We start from the raw sequence: 15,075 nt of genomic DNA, 5'->3' as shown, positions 1-15,075 counted from the left end.
CTGGCTGGGTAGGGGGGCTCCTGGCTGGGCAGGGGCTCCTGGCTGGGCAGGGGGGCTCGTGGCTGGGCAGGGGGGCTCATGGTTGGGCAGGGGGCTCGTGGCTGGGCAGGGGGGCTCATGGTTGGGCAGGGGGCTCATGGCTGGGCAGGGGGGCTCGTGGTTGGGCAGGGGGGCTCATGGCTGGGCAGGGGGGCTCGTGGCTGGGCAGGGGGGCTCATGGCTGCCCCAGGGGGCTCCTGGCTGGGCAGGGGCCCGTGGCTGCCCCGGGGGTCTCGTGCTGGGCGGGCGGGGGGCTCGGCTTGGCCTCACTTGTGGCGTCGAACCCTCGTGGGGTCGGCCCCGGCCCTGCCTCGTGCCAGGCAGGTGTGAGGGTCCCCAGGGCAGGTCCTGGACCCCCCGGCTGGTGGTTCAGCAGAGCAGGTCCCCCCTCACCCCCCCCCCATCATCACCAGCCTCGGCACAGCCCCCACCCCCCGCAGCCGCTGCCTTTGAACCCCCCCAGCCCCGCACCGGGCGCCGGCGGCCTCAGATCTATTTCAATACCGGCTCTTTGTTCACTTATCGGTTCTTAAATCTCCTCCCGAGGTTTTTCCTCCCTTTCCCCTCTCCCCCCCCAACCCTTTTTATCTTTTTCCTTCAATATTTTCTATTTTTCACCCCTTCCCCCATTCGTTCCCCTCCACCTTTCCCTTTCCCCCCACATCAGGCCTCTGTTAAGGCAGGGAGTGGGGGGGCCTCTTCCAGAGCCCCCCAACCTCTCACAGACCCCGGTGTCTGCTCCCCGGTGAGACCATCAGGGACCCCCTCAGGGAGTTTTTGTGGTGATGCTGGGGGAGGTCCCAAGGGGTCTGGGTGCCCCTGCAGCCCCCCCAGGCTTCAGCCACCCCAACCCTCTGTGGGGTGAGTGTGGCATCGGGGGGAAACAGTGCCAGGGTCCCTTGGGGGGGGTCCTGTGGGAGAGGGGCAGTGGGAAGTGGGGGACAGAGAGGAGCAGGGGGCTGTGGGGCTCCAGGGGGTCTCACACCCCCCAGCAGTGCTGGCACTGGGGCAGCAGCAAGAGGGGGCTGGAGGGACCACCCTGGAGTCGGGGGGGCTCCCCTGAACCCCAGCTGCAGATCTTGGGCACGGGGTGCAACGTGCCCACACGCCCAGGGCCACCATGGGGCTGGCTGGGACCCCCTGACACCAGGGCCCCTGGACCCCCCCTCTCCTCGTGGCTCTGCTCTCTCCTCTCTCTTCCCCTTCTCCCTTCTCCCGTCTCCCTCATTCCTCACCCTCTCCCTTCCCTTTTCCCATTTCTCCCTTATCTTTTATCATTCTGCCTCCGCATGTCCAGGCGGTTCTGCAGTGCCCTCCCCGTGCCCCCAGCCCCCCCCGTGTGCCCCTATCCACCCCCCCCAGTGCCCCCAGTCACCCCCCCCAGCACCACCGACGCCAAGACCCCGCCGGCGGCTTCCCGGGATAATCAGAGAAAACCCACAATAATAAGGACAAATTGAGGGGGTGGGGAGGGGGCTCTGGGATGTGAAACCCCCGGGGGGGGGGCAGGTGAGAACCGCTGGGAGAGGGGCCCAGCGCCGGTCAGGGGACGAGCACACGCGTGTCCATGTGTGCACATGTGTGTCCATGTGTGCACATGTGTGTCCGTGTGTGCACACGCGTGTCCCTGCAGGTGACGCAGGTGGCGTGTCCAGCCTGACACGGGTGGAGGTGCCCGGCAAGGGGACCCCTCCTCGGGGTGTGGCAGGGCCTGGGGTGCCCCCCGGGGGTCTCCGTAGGGTGGTCCCCCCTCCTCTGTTGGAGTCTTGGGGGGGCCCAGCAGTGGGGGGACCCTCTGCCCTCCCCAGGAGGGGCAGGACGGGGGGTCCCCCTCCGGTGCCAGCACATTTTGCAGGGCACAGCAGAGCCGGGGGCACCTCGGCGGGGGCGCGGCGGGGGGGGCAGGACCGGGGGCACCTCGGGGTGCAGGATCTCCGGGAGAGAGGGAGCAGGGGCGGGACCCGGGGGAGACGGAAGGAAGATTTGGGGGTCTCAGGGTGCGGGGGAAGAGGGGGCAGGACCGGGGGCAGTCGGGGGTACGCGGGCTCCGGGAGTGGGGGGCAGCACCGGCGGTATCCTGGGGTGCGGGGGGGGTCTCCCTGGATAATGTCGGGGTGCGGGGTCTCCGGGAGACGAGGGATAGGAGCGGGGACACCGCGGGGTGCTGGGCGGCAGGGTCGGAGGCATCCCGGGCTGCGGGAGAAGGGGGGGGAGGAGGACCGGGGACACCCCGAGGTGCGGAGGGAGAAGGACCGGGGGCACCCCGAGGTGCGGGGGGAGAGGGGGCGAAGGACCGGGGGCACCCCGAGGTGCGGGGGGAGAGGGGGCGAAGGACCGGGGGCACCCCGAGGTGCGGGGGGAGAAGGACAGGGGGCACCCCGAGGTGCGGCGCTCCCCCCGCGCCCCCCGCCCCGCTCTGTGGCGGAGCCGCCGGTTCGCGCGGGGCCGGTGCGGGGTCCCGGCGCTCCCGGAGCCGCCCCCCCCCGGTGCCCCCCCGCCGGCCGGGATTGGCGGGGCCGCCGAGGCGCCGCCCGGCCCCGCAAGTCTCCAACTTTCTTCCCGCCGCCCCTCAACCGCCGCCGCCGCCGCCGCCGCTCCCGGAGCCCCGCGATGCTCCGCCGCCGCCTGCCCCTGCTCGGGCCCGGGCTGCTGCTGCTGCAGGTACGGGGGGCCGGGACCCCCGCCCGGCACGGCCGCGGGGGGGGCGGGGGGCGCGGTTACCGGGGAGGGGGCGATTACCGGGGGGGGTCGGGTCCGTGGGGGAGGGTCGTGCAGTTATTGGGAGGGTCGGACGAATCCGGGGGGATGGGGGGTGTCGCCCTGGGGGGGTCGTGCAGTATGGGGGGGGTTCGGTCCTGGGGAGGGTCGTGCAATGGGGGGTGCGGCTCGGGGGTGTCGTGCTTTGGGGGGGCTCCGGCAGTCACGGCGAGAGCGGAGGGCTGGGGGGGCTTGTGCGATCCACGGGGAGGGGGTCGTGCAATCCCGGGGGATCGTTTTGGAGGGGGGCAGGAGAATGGGAGAGTTGGGGGGGGGGGCGGCGGACAGGGGTTGCGTATGGGGGGGGGTCCTGCGCCCCCCAAGTTGGAGGGTCCCGGGGCTGTCCCGGGGCGCCGCGCCCGGAGCTCGGGCGGAGTTGCGGGCCGGGGGGGTCCCGCCGCCGGTGAAGCCCCCCCTGGTCGTCCCCCCCCTTTGCAGAGCGCGGGAGGCGCCGTCTGGCAGGTGCGGGGGGGGGGGGGGCAGCGAGACGGAGCCGCTCGTGAGCGCGGGGGCGGCCACGCGTGGGTGGGTCGGACCCTCTGCCGGGGGGGCTCCGCGGGGGGGTCGGAGGTGCCCTTGTCCCGCACCTGGAGGGGGAGAGCGGGGGGAGCCCCCCCCACGGCGACCGTGCCGGGCAGCGCGGGGGGGGTCCCCAGGCAGGGCTGGGGGGGCGCGGCGGTTCCCCCAAGGGCGTGAGCCCCGAAACCACCTGCAGAGGCGACGCCTCATTCCTGTCCCGGCTCGGGGCGGGCTCAGCCTCGACACGGGGGGGCTCAGCCCTTCCAGGGGGGGCTTCTCCCACCAGCCACGTCCCCATCTCACCGGGTGCCCCCCGGCTGTGGGGTGGGCTCAGGGGGCCTCCCGGGACAGGCCTGGCGGGGGGGCTTTGCCTGCTCCCCCCCTTTGCCTGTCTGTGCAGGCTGAGGAGCAGCTGCAGCCGCAGAGACCCCCCCTGCCCGCATGCTGCCCCCCCCCCCGCAAAGTCCCCCAGTCCCAGATGCTAAAAGCTTCCCAAGGCCACTCACCCCCGCGTGTCCCCCCTCTGCCACCTCCTCTCGAAGCCCCTCGGGGGGCTACGGCTGCATCCGACGCCAGCGCCGTGGTGGTCAGGAGGGGGGGATGGAGCCCCCCCAGCCCAGCCGGGGGGGGGCCACGCTCATCACCCAGCAGATCTGATTTCCTGACACTCCATTTTTACTTTCTGTGTTTCATGAATAAAATCAAACGAGTCAATTCCCTCTCGGGAATTGGATGCACATCAGGGACCCCCCCCCCCCCCGCACCACCCGACCCCCCCCAGGCAAAGGCTCCTGCAACTTGTCTCTGCCTGGCACGCTGCTGCCCGCGTGGGGAGGGGGGGGCCGTGTGCCCGTGTGTGGGGGTGGCTCTGCGTGACCCCCCCCCCCCTCCCCGTGTCCATCCATCGCAGAGCATCTGTCGGTGCTGGAGCTGCTTCAAGACAAATGGGTTTGTTTTGATGAAACCCGGAGCAGGGCGCTGCCCCGGCCCCCCCCACGCCCACGCCGGCGCCGGGGCTGGGGTGGGTGCAGGGGGGCTCAGAGCCGGGGGGCACGGGCACGGCCTGGGGCCAGGGGTGGGCACACGGGCACGGGAGGCTCCTGCGTGGGGATGACCCTGGGAGATACCCTGAGCCCCGACCCTGCTGTGGTGGGGGGGTCTGGGACCCCCCTCCCAGCCCTTCCTGGGCTCCCTGACATGGGGGGGCCGGGGGCTGCCCACCCGTGGGCCCACCGGGTGCCAGGGAGGGGCAAAGGAGCTTTTCCTGCCCACTCAGCCCTTTGGGCCTCTTGGGAAGGAACTTTCCAGGCCCCTTCTGAGGGTCAGGAGGCAGCTGAGGGTGGGTGGGGGGTCCCGCTGGCTCCCTCCAGCCCCAGTGAGTGCCTTGGACTGGGGCTCCCAGTGCCACATCCCACCAGGACCGTGGTGGGAGCACAGGGGGAAGGGGCAGGAGGGGCTGCACCCCCCGGGCAGCAGCGAGAGCCTCATCCCTGTGGCAGGAGGGAGGGACCCCCAGCATGTGGGACCCCCAGGGTGTCCCCCCCCGTGGTCTGTGCTGGGGGACGCTGGTGTTTGTGGGATCCCTGTTGGGATGGACCACCCTCCTGGCCCCCCCAGCCCCCCATGGCTGCAGGTGCCCAGGATTTGCTGGGCTGGCAGTGCTGGGGCAGGTGAGGGGGTGAGCCCACCTCTGCCCATAGGAGACCCCCCCCCCCCTCAGCCTCTCCCAGGTTCCTGCGTTATTTTTATGGATTCCATTATTTCCTGTGCCTTGAGCAGTAAATCATGGGGTCCCTCTGGGGGGACCTGGCCTGGCTCCCCACCCCCAAGGGTCCTGACCATCCCCCTGGGTGGACCCAGGACCCTTTTGGCTGGACCAGATGGCCTTGGGCTGAGGAAAGGCAATTCCTCCTGAATCCCCCCGGCCTTCCCAGAGGCAGATGCCGTTCCTGGCCCTGGGGCCGTGGATGGTGTGACCCCCACCCAGTGCTGAGCAAGAGCCAGCAGTGGAGGGGACAGGCCCTGGAGCAGGCAGGAGCAGGCAGGAGCAGGCAGGGATGGGGTAGCTGGGTGCTGCAGCAGGGCCAGGACTGGGACACCGGTGTCTTTCTTCCCCCTGCTCCGTCCCCGCCGCCTTTGCCGGAACATTCCCCCAGCCCAGCCCCGTGCCTCGGTTTCCCTCCTTCCCCGCACAGGCAGGTGAGGCAGCGGCTGCCTGTGAAGCACTTGGAGCGTGGCTGGCAGGTTTTCCTTTACGGATTAACCCTTCCCAGGCACGCCCTGCCTGGCGGTGCCGGTGGCCGTGCCAGGATGGCGCGGGATGCCAGGAACTCACCCTTTGCCTCGCTGTCACCCAGGAGCCGTCACACGTCTCCTGGGCTGCTGCCTGGCAGATGGCTTTGCTCTTAGCAGATGCTGCCAGCCCTTTCCTTATGCAAGGACACCCCAATTCCCACCACCCCCCCCCCCCAGCTCCCGTTATCGTGGGGGCTTTACCCGTTTCGTGGCTCGGAGGTGTGTGCCACGTTTGGCGCCAGGGGGAGGGGAAATGGGCTTTGGGTGGCGGTGCCATCCTGCAGCCCTGCCTGGCCGGGGGTCCCTGGGGGTGCTGAGCTTCAGGGACCGGCCGTGGCTGGTCGGTACCCGGGCAGTGCCCAGCTGGTGCCCACAGGGCCGGGATGGGCTCCGTGTGCCCCCCGTCCCCGGCGCTGCGGCTCCCCGAGCCGCCCTTGGCTGCGGCGGGTGCTGTGTGCTCAGCATGGCTGAGCTAATCTATCGCCAAACAAACACACACTGTTATTCCGAAAGAAGGTTTCCAAGCGACTCATTTCCCTTTTTTTAATAACTCTTCCCTCTGGTGCCCTTTGCACCCTGAGCTGGGAGATTCAATAAGGCTGGAGCCTGGAGCGTGGCTGGCGCAGCCTCGGCGAGGAGGGGGAGCGGTGGCTGGGGAGGGGGGACACCCCTGGGTGCCCCCCGGCCAGACCCCCCCACCCCTGCGCTTCCCGGTGCCGTTCTGGCTCCGAGCCGGGTCCCACGTTATTGCTTTTTCCCCCTCCTCCTGTTTTTAATTGCCAGTTTCCCACCGGGGACCGGCAGGGGTGCCCGAGCCGGGGTGGGGGGCGAGGCGGGCACTTCCCCCTGCCAGAGCAGCCCCCAGCTGAGCCCCCGCCACTAATCACACCCCTGCCAATTAACACTCGCAGATGAACGACTTTGCACCCCCGTTCTGCATCCCCAGCTCCTCCTTTCAGGGAGCCAGAGTCCCCCCAGCCGGTGGCCCAGGTGTGGGGTGGTGGCAGGCTGAGACCCCCCAGCTGGACCCCCCCTGCCCTGGCCGAGCTCCAGCCCTGAGCCGAGCCTGGCTCAGCCTTCGCGCTCGGGCGCTGGAGGTAAATGGCCCAGGAAAGATGAAGCTTCCTCTGCCACCGCTTGGATTGCTGCTGAAGGAATAATCACGTCCCCGAGCCCGTGTCCCCCCCCCACCCTCCTGCCTTTTTCCCTGTTGCAAAAGGAAAGTCATTGTGGAGGATCAGATCAGAGCAGGGACACGAGCTCCAGGGCCCCCCTCCCCCAGATCAATCCCCCCACGCTGTGGGGACACAGACCCCCTGTGACCCCCGTGGCCATCGGGCCCCTGGGCTGGCCTTGCCTGGTGTCACAGCGGGGGAGACCCTCTCCCTGTCCCCCCTGTCCCCCTGGCACGGGGCAGCAGAGCCTCCACCCCTGGTGGGCACCTGCGAGGGTCCGGGAGCCCGGGCTGGGTGGTGGGTGCAAAGGGGGGCTGAATCCAGCCCTGGGGGTCACGAGGGGGGTCCCAGGGGACGGTGGCTGCAGGGACACTCCGTCCCCTGCTCCCAGTGGGAACCCTCGCCTGGCTGCAGAGGGTCACGGTCCTTGTGACCCCAGCAATGCCCTTGAGGGTCCCCAGCGCTCCTGGGGGTCCCTTGGAGGGTCTTCATTAACCTCCACTGCCAGGGAGGTGTGGGGGGCTGCTGTGTCCTTACTGCTGCCCCCCAGCCCGGGGGGAACAGATCCCTGGGAATGGGAATGGGAATGTTGGGGAGAGACGGGAGGGGGGGGCACAGGGATGGGGTCTCCCTGAGGGGACAACCTGGCATTCACCCCCTCCCTGGTGACCTTCTCACGGGCCCCGTCTCATCCAGGGGAGAAGGGGGGGGGGGCTGGAAATGCAATTTATGATCCCGCCTGATACAATCTTATAAAATTTCCCGGGCACACTCGAAATTACATTTCCATAGCTCGGGAGCAGCGATCGCGGCGCGCGCCGATACCTGCCACTTTTATGGCCACATTTATTGCAATAATAAAGTGGGATGGCGGGGCCAGGGCTGGGGGTGGCCGGGGGGGGGGAGCTGGGTGCAAAGTGGGGGCTGCGTCGCCGCGGGTTTGGGGTCCCGCCGGTCTGGGGGGACTCGGGAGAAGCTGCTGCCTCCCTGCAGCCCTGGGAGTCCTCACCCGAGAGGAGCTGGGGTGGGTCAGGGAGGGTGAAAGGAGCCCCTGCTGTGGGGAAACTGAGGCAGGGCCGAGGAAGGGGAGCGTGGGCGTCCTGGGGGGGCATCCCTGGCACTGGAGATGTGGGAGTGACCCGGGACTCGTCCCTGCTGGCTCTGCCTCGCGCCATCCCTGCGAGCTGCCCGTGTCCCCGTGTCCTGCCTGCTGTGGCCGGGGGTGGCCGGGAGCAGCCCCCTCCCCAGTGGCTCTCATGTGGGGCTGGGTCTCTCCAAGGCCAATCCAGGGGGTTCCAGGCCCTCTGGCCGCTGGCTGGCTTGGGTGCTGCTGGATGATGGGCACCCTGAAGCCACGTGTCCCCGGCCCCCACCACCCCCGTGTCCCCCCAGCGCTGCTGCTGCCCACCCATCCGCACCCCCTCTCCCCCTCCTGCTCCGTTTATCTCCTGTTTTCCCATTCATTCCCTTTTCTCCTCCAGCCCAATGAGTCACACAAGCCTCGAATCCTTTGCCTGCTGCCGTCTCCTCCCTTCTATTATATTTTTTCCTTTGCTCTTAACAGCACTTTCCTTTTTCACCCGTGGGGGGAGAGATTTGGGACGTACGTTTTTCCCGGCCCCCCCCCCAGCTACCTCCCAGCTCCTGCCTCACCGTGAAGCCCTTAAAAGTAATAAATAAATAAAATAACGGCTGAGGAAAGAAAAGGCAGGAAACGAGTGACAGGGAAAAGGAACCAAAACGAAAGAAAGAAGGAGGAGGGAGGAAAAAAAGTCCTACTCGGGCTATGAAATATTTATTAGCCAGCGCGTGCCGAGCGCGTTAATAAAGCTGCAGCATTTGCATATTCCTTCCGTCGGCGAGGAGCGAGGTGTCTGTTGGGGGGTGAAGGCACAGCTGATCCAAAGCCAATCCCCCCCGGCCCCACAGGTCACGGCCCCGCTCGAGGGGACACCGGCCCTCGTGCCCGTGGCACGTCGGTGTCACCGGGAGCAGGACCCCGGGGCGGTCCCGGGGGGCCACAGCTGGCACAGCTGGAAGGAGCCCACGGTGGGTTTGGTGGATTGTTTGGTGGGTTTGGCTGGATTTGGATTTGGCCGGGTTTGGATTCGGCAAGTTCACCTGGGCTCTCCCCTGGCCGAGGAGCTGCTGGTGTCGGGTTCATCCATCCCGGTGCTGGAGGTGCCTTTTCTGGTCTGGGGATCTCCAGAACCCCACTGCCAGCCCAGGGGTGCCCAGCAGCACAGCAGTCCCTTGCCCTGGCACCAAGGGCTCCCCAGGACTGTCACTTGGGGCTCAGTGTGGCAGCAGCACAGCCGTGACCCCGCTGTGTCCAGCAGGGATGGGGACAGGCTGGTGGCAGGGACAGGGACAGTTTGGCCGTGGGGATGGGGACAGGGTGGCAGTAGGGATAGGGGTGGGCACACAGGGGGCCTGGGAATGCGTCACCCAGGACATGCAGCCACACCAGGGACCTCACTCCGTGCATGTGTGTGTCACCCCGCGTGTGTCACCTGCCTGTACATGTGGAGGTGTCCGTGCACACCCAGCCGCACGTGGGGCACCCGCTGGCATTTGTTGCGTTCACCCGGGCGCAGAGGTGACCTGGGCACACGCCCACCACACCCACACCCTCACCCCAGAGCCCCAAGGCTCGGGAACACCCACCCCGCAGCTGCGGCCGCTCGGACATGCCCGGGCCCGCCGGGTCCCTCCCGCAGCCCCGCGGAGCCCGGCGCGGCACACCCGGCACCGCATTAGCACCCGCGCGGCGCCGGGAGATAAATGGGAGCTGTCAGAGGCACCTTGTTTGCTGCTAACCTTTGGAAATGCCACCGCGCCCCGGGCTGTGCGCGCCGGGGGGAGCGGCCCCGCGGGGATTGTCGCTCACCACCTCCAATTAATCTCCTCGCGCTAACGAAGGCGGCGGGGTGACAGGGGGAGAGGTGGGGTGGCAGGGGAGAGGCCGGCGTGACCCTGTGCCCGTGGGCAGAGCGGGACAGCCCGAGCAGCAGAGCGGTGTCTGTGCTGCCAGCGGCCCCTGCTAAGGCGGGGGGACGGGATGGGATCGGGGACCAGGGTTGGGGATGGGGATGGGGACAGGCTGATGGTGGAGATGGGGAAGGCTGGCTGCATGGACAGGGACAGGCTGATGGTGGGGATGGGGACAGGCTGATGGTGGAGATGGGGAAGGCTGGCTGCATGGACAGGGACAGGCTGATGGTGGGGATGGGGAAGGCTGGCTGCATGGACAGGGACAGGCTGATGGTGGGGATGGGGAAGGCTGATGGTGGGGATGGGGAAGGCTGGCTGCATGGACAGGGACAGGCTGGTGGTAGGGAGGGGACAAACTGGCGGTGGGCACAGGGACAGGCGCACAGTGGGGACAGGGCCAGGCTGGCACTAGAGACCCTGCCCTTGTTGAGGAGTGTCACCCTGCTCCTGGTGCTGGCGGGGGCTGTTTTGCCTTGAGCCTGTACCCCACCACTCCCAGCCCCACTCTTGGGGTGCTGGAGCTCATCCCAGCCCACAGCAGGGCAGCTGCTCCCCCCGTCCCCCCCGTGCTGCTCCCCTCCCCTCTGCCAAGGTGACCGAGGGTCTCGGGGGAGCAGCTGACGGTGCCTGGCCCCGGCAGCAAATGGGATGTGAGTGGCCATCACTGCCGGGGCTGACAGACCAAATTGATGCCGGCACCGAGAGCCTTCCCGGTCCCTGTGCAGCCACATCCAGCCCTTCCCGCATCCTTGCCTGGCTCCGTGAGCACAGAGTGTGACATGTGGTGCCCGTGGGCTGCAGCCCCGTGGGGGCACAGAGGGGCACACGAGGGGCTTGAGAGCAGCTGAAGCGCGGAACGATGCCATGGGGACCGTGATGAGGAGGGGGGCGCGGGCAGGAGGATGAGGAGGGGAGCAGCACGGATGTGTAGATGCAGCAGCACGTGTGACAGTAAAAAACAACCGTCTCAGGCCCCCCGAGGTGACCGATGTGTGGCAGCGGAGCCCTGCACACCACAGGGCCGGGCATGGCCCTGCCTGGCATCGGGCACGGGGCCTGGTGCGGGCAGGGAGGGAGGGGGCTGGCACCGGGACCCCCCTGTGCACCCACGATGCGTGTCCAGGAGGTTCACGGGCACGTGTGTGCAGCTGCACCCCCGGCCCGGCGGGAGCATTAATATTTAACGCGAGGTGTGCGGGACCTGCCCTGCATTCCGACAGCGCTGCCAGGGCGCAGGGGGGTCACCTTGGCTCCCCTCGGCGCTGCCGTGGGTGAGGTGCCCGTGGCCCCGCTCGTCCCTGCCCCTCCCAGCCCCCCGGCCGGCCCGTGCCGGGGCTCAGCGGGGGCTGCGGGCAGCGAGGGTCCCCCCCACGCCCCCGGACTGCGCCGGTGCCGGTGCCGCGATCGATCGCCCTCCCTGCCCGCACCGCAGCCGCTGCCCTGCTCTGCAATTCCCTTTCATCTCCCGCTCCCCCAGCAGCTCCTGCGGAGGGACTGGAGGGGTTGGGGGGCTGCCAGCCTGGCCCTTCGCCAGCAGGGGCTGGGGGCACTGCAGGGGTGGGGGCTGTTTGCTCTGTCCGTTCCTATCTGTGCCCCCAGGCCCCTGGCTCCGTCCTCCTGCACCGGCCTGGCCTGGGGCCCTGCAGCCCCCAGGACTACAGGGGGCTACTGCCCGTCTCCCCTGCTGCCACTGCGTCCCCTCCCCACTGCCTGCCCGTCCCTGTCCCTTCCCTGTCCCTGCATCACCATCTCCATCAGTTCCCATCCCAGCCCGTTCCCATCCCATCCCACCCCACTCACCCCTGCGGGGGATCAGGGGCAGGGGGGGATTGCAAAGGGAAACTGAGGCAGGGGAGGATGGTGCAGGTGCCCGCAGTGCTGCTGGGGACGGGCCCTGGCTCCCAGCCCTGGCTGCGATGGAAATCCAGCCCAGAGCTCTCGGAAACCTCCAGAAATCCTTCCCGGTGGTGGGGGCTCGGCAGCGTGGGCTGCTGTGGGTGTTCCCCGGGGCTGCAGCCCCCGGCCCCTTGCTGCGGGTGCAGGTGGGTTTGGGGGGCTCCCAGCTGTGGGGTCACCGCTGCCCCTCGGCCTCCCCAGGGCGGGATGTGAGGGGCTCGAGGTCTGATGGATGGAGCGATGGAGCAGAGCTGGGGTGCAGGGGGAGCTGCAGCCACCCCCCAACGCCCGAAATGCGTCTCTCCCAGCCCGGGGGTGCCCCTCTCCCCCTCCTCCCGTTATCTTGCCATCCCGGTCCTGCCCCCCCTCTCTGGCTGGCGAAGGAGCCGGGCTTTGAAGCTGCGTTGAAATATAGATAAGGGCGAAGGCAGCGGCGGCGCTCGGGGGGAGCCGGGGGGGGAGTGGGGGGCTGGCCGGGCCGGGGGGGTGCGGGGATGGATGCTGAGCCACAGCTCTGCACCGCACCCCCTGTCCCCCCCTGTGCCCCCCCGATGGGCTGAGACCCCCCCAGATCCCCTTCCCACAGCCCCGTGGAGCTGCCTGTGCCTGCCCAGGTTCCTCTCTCCTGTGTGGCACGTGCCAGAGCAGATTTAGGGGCTCATCCTGGCACACAGCAGGGGGACGAGGTGATGGACCCCAGGGATGGATTGGATGGAGCCCCCGGCTCGACAGCAAGTGTGGGGGTCCATGGCTGGGCCCCCCCATGGTGCTCAAGCAGAGACCCCCCCCCACACAGACCCACCTGGCCGTGGAGAAGGGGGCCTGGGGGGCTTCCCCCTCTCTGAGGAGGGTCACGGGACCCCCATCATTCCCGATGGAGATCATTCCCAAGCAGGAAACACTGTGCAGGGTGGGTGATGCTGGGATGAGCTGGAGCCATTCCCCGGGCCCACCTCAGCTCCCTGTGGCAGTGCAGCCCCCCACGCTCCCCCCAGCCCCTCCAGCTGGTGCCTCTGCCACCCCCCACTCCCCCCTCCCGCCTTCCCCCGGGATACGGGTCATCCAGAGCAGAAAGTGCCGGAGCAGCGGAGCACCTGCCAGCTCAGGGTGACAGTGATTGACGAGGCCGGGGCTGCTGGAGCAGCATCCTGGATGCCGGAGCAGCTGGCAGGGCAGGAGGGCACAGCGGGCACCCCGGGAGAGGCGGGATGAGGGATGGGGGCACGGGGCAGCAGGTGGGTAGGGGGATGAGGGACAGGAGGCATGTCAGAGTTGGGGTCCCAGGCTGGGGATGGCAGCTGGCTCTGCTCACTGGTGTCCAAACCAGCGACCTGGGGAGCCTCGAGGAGGGGACGCTGCGGTCCCCGCCCAGCTGGTGCAGGAAGGAGGGTGAGGAGGAGCAGGAGGGTGAGGAGGGGTGTGGGCAGGAGGGTGAGGAGGGGCAGGAGGATGAGGAGGGGCATAGGCAGGAGGGTGAGGAGGGGCAGGAGGGTGAGGAGGGGCGTGGGCAGGAGGGTGAGGAGGGGGGTGCTGGCAGGAGGGTGGTGAGGACACGGCTGGGAGGATGAGGAGGAGGAGGACACAGGCACGGCTCGTGCAGCCTCTGCCCTCTTTCCCCCAGACGGTGTGTGCTGGGGGTCACATCGCCAAGACCCTGGGCTACCTGGAGCTGGGCACCTCCGGCCTCCTCAAGGACGTCCCCTATGGCACCCTGAAGCCCCCGGCGCTCGACCCCGGGCGGCTGATCCCGGCAGAGCCCCCCCGGGGCACCGGGCGGAGCCCCTGGGACTGGCAGAAGAACCAGACGGCCGGGGAGCCGCCGAGCCCCCGCGCCCACCGCAAGCCCACCCTCAAGTCCAGCCGCACCAAGAAGATTTTCGGCTGGGGAGACTTCTACTTCAACATCAAGACGCTCAAGTTCAGCCTCCTGGTGACGGGCAAGATCGTCGACCACATCAACGGCACCTTCAGCGTCTACTTCCGACACAACTCCTCCAGCCTGGGCAACGTCTCCGTCAGCATCGTGCCCCCCTCCAAGGCAGTGGGGTTCGAGGTGCTGGTGCCCGGCCCCCCCCAGCTCCCGCAGCCGCCGCCGCCCCCCCAGCAGAGCACCCTGCCCGAGGGGCGCCCGGCCAAGGCGCTCAACTGCCACGTGGAGTACGAGAAGACGAACCGGGCGCGCAAGAACAAGCCGTGCCTGTACGACCCGTCCAAGGTCTGCTTCACGGAGCACACGCAGAGCCACGCGGCCTGGCTCTGCGCCAAGCCCTTCAAGGTCATCTGCATCTTCATCTCCTTCCTCAGCATCGACTACAAGCTGGTCCAGAAGGTCTGTCCCGACTACAACTTCCAGCACGACAACCCCTACTTCGGCTGACGGCAGCGCGGCGGGGGGGGGGGTGGGGGGTGGGGGGTGGGGGGGTTGCTGTGCCCCCTTCACGGCTGCTCGGTGCCCCCCGTGACCCCCACACCGACCCCTCTTCGTCATCGGAGCACCCCCGTGCCGTGTTATGGGACGGCTGGTGCTGGGGGTCCCGGCCTCCCCCCCACTGACATCCCATCCCTGCAGCACCCCTGCAGCGCCGTGGGGTACAGCCAGCTCTGGGGATCCCCCCTCACCTGCTGACATCCCATCCCTGCAGCACCCCTGCAGCGCCGTGGGGTACAGCCAGCTCTGGGGATCCCCCCTCACCCACTGGGACCCCGTCCCTGCAGCGTCCCTGCACTGCTGTGGGGTACAGCCAGCTCTGGGGATCCCCCCTTGCCCGCTGGGACCCCGTCCCTGCAGCACCCCAGGCTGGGGTACAGCCAGTGCTGGGGGTGCTGGGCCCACTGACACCCATCACTGCATCACTGGGGTACAGCTGGTTCTGGGGGTCCCGGCCCCCCCCCTGCCCATTGAGACCCCCCCACCCACTGAAACCCCCTCACTGCAGCACCCCTGCATCCTACTGGGGTACAACTGGTGCTGGGGGGCCCGGGCCCCCCTAACCCCTGAAATCCCATCCCTGCAGCTCAGGGGGTGCAGGCACAGACCCCCCCCCCATGCTGGGGACCAGGCTGGGGCCCCCGGGGGTGTGGGGGTGAACTGGGGGGTTCAGCCCCCTGTGATGTCACCTCTGGGGTGTCACGGGGGGCAGGTCAGGGTGTTGGGGGGGGGTCTCAGTCCTCACCCCATACACTGAGCCCCCGGAGCCCCATGGACCCCCCCCCTCCATGGGGGGCCCTTCCAGGTGTGCAGCCCCCACACCCCACGCCGTGAAGAAGTGCCAGGCGGGGGTCAGGGACGGGGGGGGGGGGAGGTGAGGGTCCCCAGGGGCTACTCTGCCCCCCCCCACACTCGGGAAGGGGCTTCTTCATCATTTTTTTTTTAAAGAAAATTAAAATGGAAAAAAAAAGT

The 15,075-nt window shown here is 68.7% G+C and overlaps 1 protein-coding gene across 1 annotated transcript; it reads left to right on the top strand.

The window, feature by feature from the left end:
* Positions 1-2,645: 2,645 nt before the first annotated feature.
* Positions 2,646-14,853, top strand: NXPH4 (neurexophilin 4). The gene is made up of 2 exons (XM_032713487.1): positions 2,646-2,700; positions 13,297-14,853. The coding sequence occupies exons 1-2, from the start codon at positions 2,650-2,652 to the stop codon at positions 14,050-14,052; spliced, it is 807 nt and encodes a 268-aa protein (XP_032569378.1). The 5' UTR covers positions 2,646-2,649; the 3' UTR covers positions 14,053-14,853.
* Positions 14,854-15,075: the final 222 nt, after the last annotated feature.

The sequence above is a fragment of the Chiroxiphia lanceolata genome, chromosome 30 (assembly GCF_009829145.1).
Source record: "Chiroxiphia lanceolata isolate bChiLan1 chromosome 30, bChiLan1.pri, whole genome shotgun sequence".
NCBI lineage: Eukaryota > Metazoa > Chordata > Aves > Passeriformes > Pipridae > Chiroxiphia > Chiroxiphia lanceolata.
The sequence above is the reverse complement of the archived record's forward strand: the minus strand, read 5'-3'. Positions and strand labels throughout refer to the sequence as shown.